The 15,383-nt window shown below is 36.4% G+C and overlaps 1 protein-coding gene across 1 annotated transcript in view; it reads right to left on the bottom strand.

Moving 5' to 3' along the window:
* Positions 1–15,383, bottom strand: part of CFAP47 (cilia and flagella associated protein 47) — a 460,447-nt gene that overhangs the window by 190,121 nt on the left and 254,943 nt on the right. Inside the window, 1 exon segment of the mRNA XM_068532596.1 lies at positions 9,364–9,538. Coding sequence (XP_068388697.1) covers positions 9,364–9,538 — 175 coding nt within the window.

Raw genomic sequence — 15,383 nt, 5'->3', positions numbered from 1 at the left:
GTTAGAAATGGAATACCTAAATAAATAGGAGAATAAAGTTTTGAGAATTAATATAGGTGAATATCCTTTTAGTTTTCACTTGACGTAAATTCAAGTGACAGGTATTAACTTATATGACTATACTTGCAAGTACTCTCAGAAGCTAGACTATAACAGAACCTATTATATTCGTAATGAAATATAAATTTAAAGACTAATAACAGAGCTGTGTGTCCCTTGCCTTTCTTGAGAGATTTCGATGTAGTATATGGATTACAAATTTCCTTCCAAAATCTATTCCCATTCTTTTATACACTGTAATCGAACTTGATGGCTTACAATTGTGATCCTATGTGGAAAATGCAGAGGATTTGAAATATATTTCTAAGTGAATTAAAGTAATTTTATTTCAAAAAGCCTTTGCAAATTTGAAAACAGCTTTTGCCAAAACCAAATGTAATATAATAATAATACAAGTTTAACTCAAGATATGTTGATGAAAATTAATTAAAGCACACTTTTGAAATTAGGTGACCACTGGCAATGCTGACAATATAGTGGATTGTTGCAATTAAGTTTAATCACTAAAACTAACATTTTAAATGATACTCTGTTAAATGAAATTTATTTTTTATTCTATTTGAAATACATTTGTGGTTATTTGATATAATGCAGATGTAGGGTTTATTTTTCAAAGAATATTTAATAAATTTTAAGCAGAAATTTAGGTTCATTTTATTGCAACAATTTTACAGTCTTCTTCATACTGAAGGATAATTTAGGCATTACAATAATGCATTTAATCTTTGTAAAACGGGTAGAACTACCTATAGTGTTAGTTATTACTAGCAAATGTTTACTACATGTTTATGATCACTTTACATGATCATTGTCATGGAAGGATTTAGTGGATATTTGTCACCTATTTGACTGCTAACTGTTAGTAAATATTAGAAAATTAGGAAAACTGGAATTAGGTGGGGGAAGGAAAGAAGGAAAACACTGTTCCTAAAATATGCATTTCCAATATGTCTGCCATGTATCCCTTGGGAGAGAAGAAGAAACTGGGTCAATAGCACAAAGTGCTAGAAACTGAAGTGACAATCTTTAGGAATGAGGGTTTGAGCTCTGTTTAAGTTGATCAGCAAAATCAGCCCAGAGCATTTTGCTTGAGTGCCCCTGAACAGAGTTTTCATGGGTGGCACAGAACACAAAGGACCTTCGACATTGGGGAGGTGACTTAGATAAGTGCTCCTGGATCCACTGGAGTTTTCTTGCTTACCTATATCTATTTAAGGTCCACAGAACTCTTCCTGTTCATAAATTTCAACATCCCCAGAACCACAAGTAGATGAGATTTTAAGTCAATATCTACAACCAGGGAAAAGTCCAGATTTTCTGCAGCCTGAGGCTTTCACAATTTAGGGGGCCTTCTTCAAGAGAAAGAATGTAAAATTACAAATATAAAAGTAGGTATAGGGTCTAGAAAGGGGGGTTGAAAAAGTGAAGACTCATAAAGTTTATGCTCCTTTAGAATCAGAGTAAGTCTGTACCTAAAATCACTAAATGTTTCAGTAATATTTCACAGTCAGAGTTAATAATTCTTGTGCCTAGAGGTGAAGTGTAAAAAGGGTGATGGGATTAGAATATTATTAATAGCCAACATTTATTAGGTATACTATAAGGCATTTAATTCTTGACATAATGTTATCTCCTTAAATTTGCACCAAAGAGAGAAGAGAGAGATGTGATTATTTTCTCATTTTGTGAAGTGATGATGAACACCTGAATCATAACAGTGGGAGTAGAGAAAAAGAAAAGGAAATAAACTACAGAAAATTTAGGACTACAAGATGAATTTCAGGTATGGGCTCAGAAGAAAAAAGCTTCAAGTAGCGTGCCCAGATTTCTAATGTAAGAGACAGGTCAAGTCCCACCATCTGAAATTATAAAGATTATGTAGTGAGGAACAAATAAATGGAGAATAATAATGCATTCATTTTGAGTTAGAGGGATATATCTCTATATCTTTCTATCTGTCTATCTATCTATCTATCTACTTGTATATCTATTTGCATATATATCTAGGTAGGCATGACTAGTCTGCCTCTGAATATATAAGTTGGAAACAGAAGGAAAAGGTTAGGAATAGAGATAAATATAGGTGATGTAAATGGTAGTTGTAACTATGGGAGTGTATAAAATCCCCTAGGGGATGGGTAAAAAGTAATAATAGCCCCATTAGGGCAAGAAGAACCTTGAAGATTCCCATATTGATGGGGTAAACAGAAGAACTCACAAAGAGACTAAGAAGAAATCTTGTCAAGGGGATGGAGAAGAAATGCAGGAAACAAGGATAAAGCCTTGATCTCAAATGCCTAGAATTCTAAGAGTAGATGCTTAATCATCCAGGTTAAATGCTATAGAGATTCAGTAAGATGTAGACTGAGAATGGTCCACTGAAAGCAACTAGCTGTTTTGCTACAGCGGTAGCACAAGCCAGATTTGAGAAGTTGAGAACATCATGCATGAAGAGAAAATGCAAATGCAGATCCCTCTACTGAGAAATATGTTTGCCAAGGGAAAGGTAGGAGTTTCTTTAGTTTTTGAAGTTTGACAACACTTGGGAGCCAAAAGTGAAGGAACTGTTCTCAGAGAAGACAAAGCTGTGATAAATGATGGAGAAGAGCCCAAGAACAGGTTCTGAGATAAGATAAAAGATACACATTGGAAGGTTGGTAGAGTAGATTCCTATTATTCAGAGACTGGGGTGAAAGCAATAAGGGGGTTAAGGAAGAGTATATGTTCATGAAGCCCCTATTCCTCCATGAGAGAGTAGATGCAGTCATTGTCCAGTGGAGGTTGGAGATGGGGAAAAGACTGGAGTGAAGAGGATGTTTGAAAAGACTAATAACACTTTGGAAAGATTGCTGTGAGAAATGCAAGAGTACACAGGTTAGCAAATAGAAGTTAATGCCTAAATAGGGTCTGAGACAGAAATATCTATCAGGAGAATTAAATGAATAAATGTACACAGGACTTCCCTGGTGGCGCAGTGGTTAGGAAACTGCCTGCCACTGCAGGGGACATGGGTTCGAGCCCTGGTCCAGGAAGATCCCATGTGCTTCGGAGAAACTAAGCCCGTGCACCACAACTACTGAGCCTACGCTCTAGAGCCTGCGAGCCACAAGTACTGAGCCCGTGTGCCACAACTACTGAAGCCCGCACACCCAGAATCCATGCTCTGCAACAAGAGAAGCCACTGCAGTGAGAAGCCCACACACCGCAAACGAAGAGTAGCCCCCCCTGCTCGCCACAACTAGAGAAAGCCCGTGCACAGCAACGAAGACCCAATGCAGCCAAAAATAAATAAATAAATAAATTTATTTTAAAAAATAAATAAATTGGAGGAAAAAAAATAAAGAAAATGTACACAAACCAACCCTTGCAGTGCTTTGCGTATTGTCGGTGCTCAACAAACTTTAGACCTACCACAGTCCACTATCATAAAGGAGTCACAGGATCTCTGAGATCTGTGAAGTCGGACAAGTGATGTATCCTTTCTATGGGAAACTGTTGTCATATATGTATATCTGTCACATCTACAGAGATTGGTGCACCTACTATGTGCACATGCACTTTCTTTACAGCTTCATTTCCTTCTGATGAAAGCATTATAATGTTAAATGGTAGAGTGGAAAAAATAATATTTTTCTAAATGATGGGGCTGAAATAAATACAGATTCAAATAGATTATTTTTAATAATTTTGGTAACAGCTATGTAATCAGAAATGTGGAATTTTATTTACGAATTTCAAAAAAGTAAAGACTGATAGGCAACATTAATATGAGAGGGCCGAAGTCAGCCATTTTTTAATACATCAAAACTAGTTCTTTTTAATGAGTTTAGAACTTCAAGAGATTATATGGCTCTACTTCCACCCCTTTCCTGAAATTAGCAGGAAGACTGGGTTACCTCCACTTCTCCACATAAACACTTGTTATTTCTTTCTTTCTCTAAGCAACCCATAAAAAAAAAATTTGCTTTTACATTACTATATTTATTGCTAGGAATTTGCTGGTTTGTTCTCTTCAAATTAGTTTATACCATAAAAATAAGTTTTTTAAACCCTTAAATCTAATATTCTTTGCTTCAAATTCTAATAGAAGGTTATTTATTGAAGTAAAAATGTTTACATTCTTTTCCTTTTCATTAATCAAGTCCACTGCTTCACAATAGAATGTACATTGCTAAGGGTATGTATTTTATTTGACCTGCTACTATCCTGAGTTAGAATATTCTGTTTATGTAAACTTACTTTATTTAAATGTATGCTGAAGGAAATGAAAACAGAAACTTGGGCTTAAAGCTTCCTCTATAAACTCAACTGCATAGACAATTAAGTTAGACATGAACCATGATTGGCTAATTACATTGTAAAAGTTTTATGATAATCCTTTAAAATTGTTTGCAGTTCTATTTTTTCTTAATTTTCACAATAATTTTCTTACTAAAATGATAGTTAACAGTTGATATGAAAGACACATATTAGTCTTAGAAAAATATCTGAGTGAAAGACTTTCAAATATAAATCACTTCATACTTATTTATAATTAAACAGCATCTTAATAGGCCACAGTCTTCATTTGTAAGACTATACTGTGAGTTTCATGGCAAGCCTATGCTATGTATCCTTAGTTATTTGTTCTCTCAAAATGAAAATTCTTTTAAATTTGAATTACCCTCTATAATCAACTGTATTAATGTTAGTTTTATTTGTAAACATACTCTGTATAAGTGCCTCTCTATCAATACTTATCCCTTTGCATTACAAGAGTTACTTATCTATTAGTGCTTCAAAGGGATGAATATGGCAATTTTCATCATTTTGCCCAAAGGAATTAATGCACAACAGTGTTGTTGAATGAACAGCTGAATAAATGAATGGCCTGAACGGACAATCCTAGCCAGGTTTATAATGCACACAGCTTTATCCAGTTATCTCAAAAGGGATTAAAATGTTATAAAAATAAATTCTTCATTTAAAAATTTAATAGCACATAGAAAAGCTGGAGGTAATAAAGATTAAAAAAACAGACAACAACTTAACCTGAAAGGTCTCAAACTGACAGCTGGTCAGTCAAACATGACCTCACACTTGTTTGTCTAGCTCAGGATTTTATTTTTATTTTTATTTTTATTTTTGGAATTTGAATGTGTAGACAGGGAATCTACTCTTCAGTCTGTCATAGGCCCCATAATCCCTATTGCCGTAGACCAGACCCAATTCATAAATCCTTGTTACCTGCTTGGCCACTTGGCATTTGAATCTGGGTTCTCAGATCTCCTAGGAAGGCAAAGTGAACAGATTACCCTGTACCTTATTATTTGCAATCACCTTTTCAGATTTAGAAAAATTGTATAGTTAACACAAAGCCATAGGAAGATAACAAATAAAAAGCCCTAATAAAGAAATTATATTCCTACTATTATCCACCAACTAGGAAAAAAGTGAAAGAAAAATGTAAATTACTTTTGAATACTTTAGCCTACCAAAGTTGAATCAAGAAGAAATAGATCATTTGAACAGACTGGTCACTAAAAGTGAAAGAGAATCTATAATTTAAACACTCCCTGGGCTTCCCTGGTGGCAAAGTGATTGAGAGTCTGCCTGCCAATGCAGGGGACACGGGTTCGAGCCCTGGTCTGGGAAGATCCCACATGCCGCGGAGCAACTAGGCCCATGAGCCACAACTGCTGAGCCTGTGCATCTGGAGCCTGTGCTCCGCAACAAGAGAGGCCACGACAGTGAGAGGCCCGCGCACCGCGATGAAGAGTGGCCCCCGCTTGCCACAACTAGAGAAAGCCCTCGCACAGAAACGAAGACCCAACACAGCCAAAAAAATAAAAATAAAAAAATAAATTAATTAATTTAAAAAAAAAAAAAAAAAACTCCCTACAAACAAAAGTCTAGGACCAGATGGCTTCACAGGCAAATTATATCAAACACACAAAGAACTTATACCAATCCTTCTCAAACTCTTCCAAAAAACTGAAGAGGAGGAAATACTCCCAAAGACATTCTATGAAACCACCATCACCCTGATACCAAAACCAGTGAAAGACACCACCAAAAAAGAAAATTACAGGCCAATACCTTTGATGAATATAGATGTGAAAATTCTCAACAAAATATTAGCAAACCAAATCCAACAAGACATAAAAAAGATCATACACCATGACTAAATGGAATTCATCCCAAGTTCACAAGGATGGTTCAACATTATGCAAATCAATCAATGTAATACATCACATTAACAAAAGAAAAAGACAAAAACCGCATGATCCTCTCAATAGGTACGGAAAAAGCATTTGACAAAATTCAACATCCATTCATGATAAAAACTCTTACCAAAGTAGGTATAGAGGGAACATGTCTCAATATAATAAAAGCTATTTATGACAAACCCACAGCCAATATAATACACAATGGTGAAAAGCTGAAAGCCTTCTTGCTAAAATCTGGAACAAGAAAGGATGCCCACTCTCACCTCTTCTATTCATATAGTATTGGAAGTCCTAGCCACAGCAATCAGAAAAGAAAAAAAAAAAAGAAAGGTATCCAAATTGGAAGGGAAAAGGTAAAACTGTCATTATATACACATGATATGATACTATATATAGAAAACCCTGAAGATCCCACACAAAAAAACTACTAGAACTGATAAACAAATTCAGCAAGGCAGCAGGATACAATATTAACATACAGAAATTGGTTGCATTGTTGGTGTAAACCAACAATGAAATATCAGAAAGGGAATGTAAAAAAAAAAAATACCTTTTAAAATTGCACCCCCCAAAATAAAATACTTAGGAATAAACCTGACCAAGGAGGTGAAAGACTTATATGCTGAGAACTGTAAAACATTAATAAAGGAAATTTAAGATGACTCAAAAAAATGGAAAGGTATCCCATGCTCTTGGATTGGAAGAATTAATATTGTAAAAATGGCCATACTGCCCAAAGCAATCTACAGATTTAATGCGATCCCTATCAAATTACCCATGACATTTTTCACAGAACTAGAACAAATAATCCTAAAATTCATATGGAACCATAAATGACCCAGAATAACCAAAGCAATCCTGAAGAAAAAGAACAAAGCAGGAGGCATAACCCTCCCAGACTTCAGACAATACTACAAAGCTACAGTAATCAAAACAGCATGGTATTGGCACAAAAACAGACATACAGACTAATGGAACAGAATAGAGAACCCAGAAATAAACCCACACACCTACAGTCAATTAATCTTCGACAAAGGAGGCAAGAATATACAATGGGGAAAAGACAGTCTTTCCAGCAAGTGCTGTTGGGAAAGTTGGACAGCCACATGTAAATCAATGAAGTTAGAACATACCTTCTCACCATACATGAAAATACTCAAAATGGTTTAAAGACCTAAATATAAGACATGACACCATAAAACTCCTAGAAGAGAACATAGGCAAGACATTCTCTGACATAAATCATACCAATGTTTTCTTAGGTCAGTCTCCCAAGGCAATAGAAATAAAAACAAAAATAAACAAATGAGACCTAATCAAACTCACAAGCTTTTGCACATCAAAGGAAACCATACACAAAATGAAAAGACAACCTACAGAATGGGAGAAAATATCTGCAAATGATGTGACAGACAAGGGCTTAATTTCCAAAATATACAAATAGCACACACAACTCAACAACAAAAAAACAAACAACCCTATCCAAAAATGGGAAGAAGACCTAAATAGACATTTCTCCAAAGAAGACATACAGATGGCCAACAGGCACATGAAAAGATGCTCAACATCGCTAATTATTAGAGAAATGCAAAACAAAACTACAATGAGGTACCACCTCATACCAGTCAGAATGGTCATCATTAAAAAGTCTACAAATAACAAATGCTGGAGAGGATGTGGACCAAAGGGAACCCTCTTACACTGTTGGTGGGAATGTAAGTTGGTGCAGCCACTGTGGAAAACATTATGGAGGTTCCTCAGAAAGCTAAAAATAGAATTACCATATGATCCAGTGATCCCACTCCTGGGCATATATCCAGACAAAAGTATAATTCAAAAAGATACACGCACCCAATGTTCATAGCAGCATTATTCACAATAGCCAAGACATGGAAACAACCTAAATGTCCATTGACAGATGAATGGATAAAGATGTGCAACATATATACAATGGAATACTGCTCAGCCATAAGAAAGAATGAAATAATGCCATTTGCAGCAACATGGATGCAACTAGAGATTATCATACTAAGTGAAGTAAGTCAGAAAGAGAAAGACAAATACCATACGATATCACTTATTTGTGGCATCTAAAATATGACACACATGAACCTATCTATGAAACAGAAACAGAATCACAGACAGAGAGAACAGACTGGTGGTTACCAACAGGGAGGGGGATGGGGGAGGAATGGAATGGGAGGTTGGGGTTAGCAGATGTAAGCTTTTATATATAGAATGGGTAAAGAACATGGTCCTACTGTATAGCACAGGGAACTATATTCAATATCCTATGAAAAACCATAATGGAAAAGAATATAAAAGAATATTAAAAAAATAAGAATGTGTATATATATATGTGTGTGTATATATATATATACACACACACACACACACACACACACAATCACTTTGCTGTATAGCAGTAACACAGCATTGTAAATCAACTATACTCCAATTAAAAAAGAAAAAGAAAAAAATTTTTGAATACCTTTTTGTCACAGTTTTTACATCTTATCACTGTATTTAATAATATAAATGTTAGTATTCTGTTAAATGACTTAGTCTTGCCTGATTACAAATACACAGAATAAAGGAGACCAAAAGTAGGTACTCAACTAAAACAGGCCCTTGTCCAGATGAAAGATAAATTACTCATAAATGGCATTTTTCTCCTCTGATATGTTCTTGCCATCAATATCCCTCCTATCCTTTAGAGCCAGCCTAAGCCTCAACTCCAGCGCAACTTCTGTAACCAAGTTCACTGTGAAAGCAAGAGCTCACCTTCTTCAAAGAGCACTTATTGTCTTAATCAGATAACCACTCTTTAACAAAGACAGGTTGGCAAATTTCAGTAAATTTCAGTACCAGTATTTGGCACCCAAATTCAGTACATAATTTAAATTACTATGATGTAGTATATTGGTTATTTATAATGTAAAGTATCATTCAACAATTGGTATTTATGTAGCTGGACTATCTCTTCAATTATATTACGAACATCCTATTAGTTAACATAATCTCTTCTTTGTATTTTAGTATTGCAGGTACCTGAGACAGTGCTAGATATTGCAGTCTACACTTTATTGGTTACCTGTTTTTTCTGCAGATTTAATTCCTTGATATTGAGTCAATTTAGCTTGAGTTTCCGGAATCTGAGGAATGCAGATTGTCTTGGGGATATCAAAATGTTCTGGAAGGCTCAGCTCTGTTTTGTATAAAATGGACTTTGGCTTCTTCAACTTTGAGATATTAAAGAGCATACAAATCTGCAAATAAACAGAAACTAAAATTGGACTGTAATCCTCTTACCCGTTGCCTCCAAAACAAACAAACAAAAAAGAGAGCATTATGAATTTAGACTCCATATTTGGGGGAAAAAAATCCCTCAAGGGATTGAATTTGTTCATTTCTTTAGACATACTATTGTTTAATTGGTAGAAGACAACACTAACATGTTTCATAGACTCAAAAGAGTCATCCTTTATTGAGAGATGCTCAATGTCACCTGCTCTAATCCTTTCAGCGTTGAGGAATTCATTGTCTCAGGAAGTCATTCCACTAGTGAACAGCACTGAGAAAGCACTTCCCTCCGTGAGTCGAACCTGGTGTTCCTTAACATCTTCCCATCAGCTCTAGTTCTTATCAGCAGTACAGTCAATCCCCTCTCTTTTGCTAATGACAATTTTGGGGAAAAAAATACGTATCTATAAAACTAGGTCCTACCCCTCCACAAACCTCCAAACATCCCTTTCAAATAGGTCTGATATTTTTAGTCCATTCAACGTTTACTTATATAATGTGGGTTACAACTTACCCCCATGCATATGCTTCTCTAGACACAATCTAGTTCAATACTGTCATTCCTAAGATAAACCCAGCTCCCTAAGTATGAACCAAGCAATGCAGAGCACAGAAGTAGGCAATTGTTTAGTTTTATCTGGACCTTCTACTGCTAAACACGTAGTAGAGCCTAATGGTTAGACCAAGCCTTCTTGAAGCCAGACTGCCTGAATTTATACCCCAATTCTAAACAAGCCTGGCTAGGTTATTAACCAAAGCCACAAAGTCTTCATTTGTGAAACATGGGCAATAATAGTACACATTGCCTATCCCTGGTATATTTAAAGTATAAACAAATGCCAGGTCCTTGGAGCATATTTTAAGAATTCAATAAATGTTGGCTGTCATTATCATCACCATTGTTATCCTTGTCATCATCACGATTGTGACCATGATATCATTACTCAGCAAAAATAAGCTTTAGTTCCTCTGGCAATTATCTCATCCCCTAGTTCATTATCTATAAAATCCACAAGTTTTTTTTTTTTTTTTTTTTTTTTTTTTTCTCACAAAGCCACATTTTCCACCTACTTTATTTTGGCAATTAAAATCATGTAAACTCAGAAAGGTAAATTAATTCATTTACATTTACCACTGTTTTGGCTTGGTTTATTTTGCTAGTTATCATGAACAAATTATCTATTCATATCAGCAACTAGTTCTTTACCCCAAAGTGGATCATCTGCCTTCTATATCTGCAAGTCATTCAAAATAATATATGCGGATACACACTCTCTTCTTGATCAAACTCTAGTCAGCCTCCTCCAAGCCATCTTCTCAACCAGGCCTCAACTTTAGCCTATAAAAAATGCAGATTCTCAGCACAAATGATTTTGTCCACCCTTCCCTCACACACACACACTAAGAGACTTGAACAAGCACTAGCAACATTGCTAACAGCTCAAGGCCATATCCCTAGGACGACTCCAGTCCCCCTTAAGGTCCCTATCTGGGAAAGTCCAATGCTGCTAGGATAATTTACTGTTTGTTCCAGTCAAAATCTGGTGATAGGTAGATAGGCTCCTGAACCCCTCCTAGAGCAGTTACTTTAGAAAGCTTGCGATTATAACTCCCTTCTCTCTCCTTTTCAGATGTAAATCTACCATTCAGAACTGTCTTCTCAAGGACCTCAGAGCCCTCCCTTTGACATGCAAAAATTCAAGGAGATAATGCTCCCAGTCAGGTGGGTACTTGGTTCTAACTTGCATCACTACCTCCCTTCGGTCATAAAGATTCCAGAAGTTTGCTTCTCTTTATAAGCGTTAATTAACAGGTCCAGATTGCTGTGACCAACTCCCTCCTGCTTCTTGTAAACTTCACTTCCCTGACACTTCTCAGGCCCCAGCTCATTCTCTCTCCTGAGTTCAGCTCATGCTGGATCCTCCCCCCTGATGCAACAGTTACTGAATAAAGTCTATGCTTGTTTTAACTAGTGTCTGGCTTTGTTTATCTTTGACAGTATCGACAGGTACTTACTTCACGATTTGAAGTGCACTTAAATTATACAAATACAAAAACCTTTTCTCTACCCTACCGAATCCTTACCAAGGGGATCTTTCAGATTTCCTTTTTAAAAATGTCAAATTTCAAAATTTCAATGAGTTTCCTCACCATTTATCCCAGAGTACAAAGCATGGCTTTTAAAACATAAAATTGAGGAAGTTAATAGAAAACATAAGGAAACTCCCTTGCAAGCTCTGAATCTTCCTACTACCAATGAGTATATCACTAGAGTTAGTTTATCAATGGTCAGGAGAATATGAATTCAATACCTGAGTGCTAAGTGTAAAGTGCCAGATATTCATGCTCCTGACAAAAGATCCTGTCTATCACAGTATATAAAGTAGATACATCATAATGCTATTACCTTATAAGTATTTCAACAATTCAAATTGCACATGGCTCTATAATAAAAAATTAGGCATGTCACTTTTCTTTGATAGAAAAGTAATTACATTTATCCAATTAGATTTTGTTCTAAACAGATTTATTTCAAGGATAATTTTAGATTTTATTTGTTATATAGTTATTTTATGTTAGAGAATTCTAGACTTTTATTTATTCCATTATACAATTTCATGGCAGTAAACTAAGAAATGAACATATGATCTGGAGGCTATGCAGGGCAAGGAAAAGAGTAATGGACTCTGGGAGGTAAAAACCTAGGCCCATTTCTAATCTGTCACAAATCAGTGGTGTCACCTTGGGCTACTATCTTACTATTTTGGGGTCTTGGTTTACAGGTCTGTAAAAGTAAGAGGTTGTACTATGTGTCTCTGAGTGTTCAGCGTTATTTATTTTCCAGCTTTAAAATACAATAATGTCTCTACCCTGATCTAGGCTGTAATCTCTACCCTGTCAGTGAGGGCAACTTAGATCTTTTTACGCCTCAGTCATTCCACTTGTTTTGTATTACAAGTGTAATCCTATCTTCTCTCCACTTCTCCATGGGGTCATGGAAATAATTTGAAAGGTGCACATAAAAGTATTTGGGGAAAAAAAGGTGTCAAATATTATACAAAGAAAGAGCACTTTTAAAATCAATCCTGTTTACTGTTCTGCTGTATTAGCGTTATTATATTTCAACAGTGCAGTGATAATTGCACTTGAAAAGAAAACTCTATGACTACATGTGTATCAGCAGAATAAGATGTGCCTATATGTTCTGATTTGGTGTAGCTGATTTTCTTAAACTGGCATAGTCAACCCTTCTGTAGTTATTTTTTGCATTTAGAGAGTTTTTGCTGAAATAAAAAAAAAATTCATGGTATTTATAGACTTCAAAGAAAACTGTAATCTTCAAGTGAAAAAAAACTTTTCATTTTAAATTTACAGACTACTTAATACATTTAAATTTTAAAGAAGTCAAGATTTAATCATAAATAATAATAATTATTACTATTTCCGCCAACAGTTTTAGAGAAGTGGAGACATACATATACCCATCCTGCAAAGGTGGGAGGGAAATAAGGATAAGTAAACAGCAAGATGACTTTGTGAAAAATCAGGCTATGAGGCAACCTGGATTGACATCAGCCTATACAACGAAGACTACAGGTTTAAAGTACCATTTGTTTGTCAGGTACGTGTTCAATCCAATTAAACAATGACAGCACTTCTCATGCACAAGACATTGAGGGATAGACAAAAAAACACATGACAAAAGTTTTTAGATTTCTAGGAATTCACAATCTGATGGGGAAAATAGGTAAAAAAAAAAAAAAAATCATATACAAACCATAATTTGGTAAATGCAATAAGAAACAAAAAGTGTGCTGGGTTCCAGGGAGAAAGTTAAAGAAGAGGGAGAAAGATAGAAACTATATACATGCATAAATAATAGAAAAGGGATCCACAGACAAAATTCATCTGCTTCAAGCATTTTTTCACTTAAATAAAATTTTGGACAAGAGGTAAGAATGAAGACAATTTAAAAGAAAAGAGAGAGAGAAAGAGAGAGAGAGAGCACTATAATAGGCATAAATTTTGAAAAAAGCCACCTATTGAACATTTTTATTGTAATAGTGCACTGAAAGTTGAACATAAACCTTCCCAAATGCACTGCTCTATAGTAGAAGTAAGCATTTTGGTATGAGCTGAAGAGAGAGCCACTGGCTTCTTAGATGCACAGTGTGTACAGGTCAGTCTGGAGGATATCAGAGCCTTGGGCCTTGATATTTTTGACCTTATCAGAACTTAAAAGTCCAGGTCATCCATAAAATATCACCACAAATTGTTAGAAATTGGTGCTTAGACTATATTCATTCTAGCATTCTGACAAATAAAAAAGGAAATCACCCCTACAATGCCAAGGGTTTTGTTGTAACCTATGTAAATCAAGACTAACATTAAATGAGCAGGATTCTAAAAATTACTATTTATTCCTTCAGTGAACAAAGATTTAGTGACTACCTTTGGTACAGTGCACACTTTTCTAGGCACTGGTGATATGAGAGTTAACTAAACAAATATCTTCTCACAAATTCCCTTGCTGGAGATAAAGAGTAAACACATAAATATACTACTCTCAGATGGTAAATGCTACCTACAGAGAAAACTGAAAGGGGCTTCCCTGGTGGCGCAGTGGTTGAGAATCCACCTGTCAATGCAGGGGACACGGGTTCGAGCCCTGGTCTGGGAAGATCCCATATGCCGCGGAGCAACTAGGCCCGTGAGCCACAATTACTGAGCCTGCGCGTCTGGAGCCTGTGCTCCGCAACAAGAGAGGCCCGCGCACCGCGATGAAGAGTGGCCCCCGCTTGCCGCAACTGGAGAAAGCCCTCACACGGAGGCGAAGACCCAACACAGCCATAAATAATAAATAAATAAATAAATAATTTAAAAAAAAAAACTGAAAGAAGTTTAGGGTTTGGAGAGTGGCTGGTGGAAGTAAGGGATTCTTTTAAAAATGCAAGCTGGTAAAGCAGAAGCTCAGCGGTAGCATTCCAGCAGACCTGAAGTAACTGAGGGACGCAGCCTCTCACGTCCAGGGAAAAGCAACAAAGGACAGACGTGCACAGGCCGCAGGGAGCAGGCCTTCCTCGGGTGCTGGAAGAACAGCAAGGAGGCCTGTGCACATGGAGGGACAGGAGTAAATGGGCTCCAGTGGAGATGCTGAGGTCAGGGAAGGGGATGGGCCTGACCAGGAGGGTCATGAAGACCACCGTAAAGATGTTGGTTTTCATTCTGGCACTAGTTGGAAAAGCCAGGGGAGCAAAGGAGCAAGGTGTACAGGTTTATGTTTTAGAAGAATCGCTTTCGTGGCTCTGTGGCGACTCGACTGTACCTTATTTCAATTATAAGATAGAGTTCAAGCTGTAATAATAGAGTCTACAGTAATAGTAACAACAACAACAACAACGCCATACATCTTGAGAGCACTAATTATATACTAGGTACTACGCTAAGCATTTTACATAATTATCTCACTTAGTGTTCATTAATGACCATTATCTCCTTATTACAAATGTAAAAATCAAGGCTGGAGGAGTTTTAAGTTACCAGCTCACAGTCACACAGCTGGACAGTGTTAGAGTCTGGATTCTCAGCCTGGTAATCTGACCCCAGAAATGATCCTCTCCGGATGAACAACAGAATATCCTGGACAACTTTTAGAATATGTCCCCACTCACCCCCTTCCAGAGATTGATACTGAATTGTTCTGGTGGGGCCTGGGCACTGGCATCAGCTCTCCAGGGCATCCCAATGCAGAGCCAGAATTGAGAACTACTGTGAAATATCAACCATACTGTAATGCCTAAAACTCCCTAG

The sequence above is a fragment of the Eschrichtius robustus genome, chromosome X (genome assembly GCF_028021215.1).
Source record: "Eschrichtius robustus isolate mEscRob2 chromosome X, mEscRob2.pri, whole genome shotgun sequence".
In the NCBI taxonomy this organism is placed as follows: Eukaryota; Metazoa; Chordata; class Mammalia; order Artiodactyla; family Eschrichtiidae; genus Eschrichtius; species Eschrichtius robustus.
This window is presented reverse-complemented; position numbering and strand designations above follow the sequence as displayed.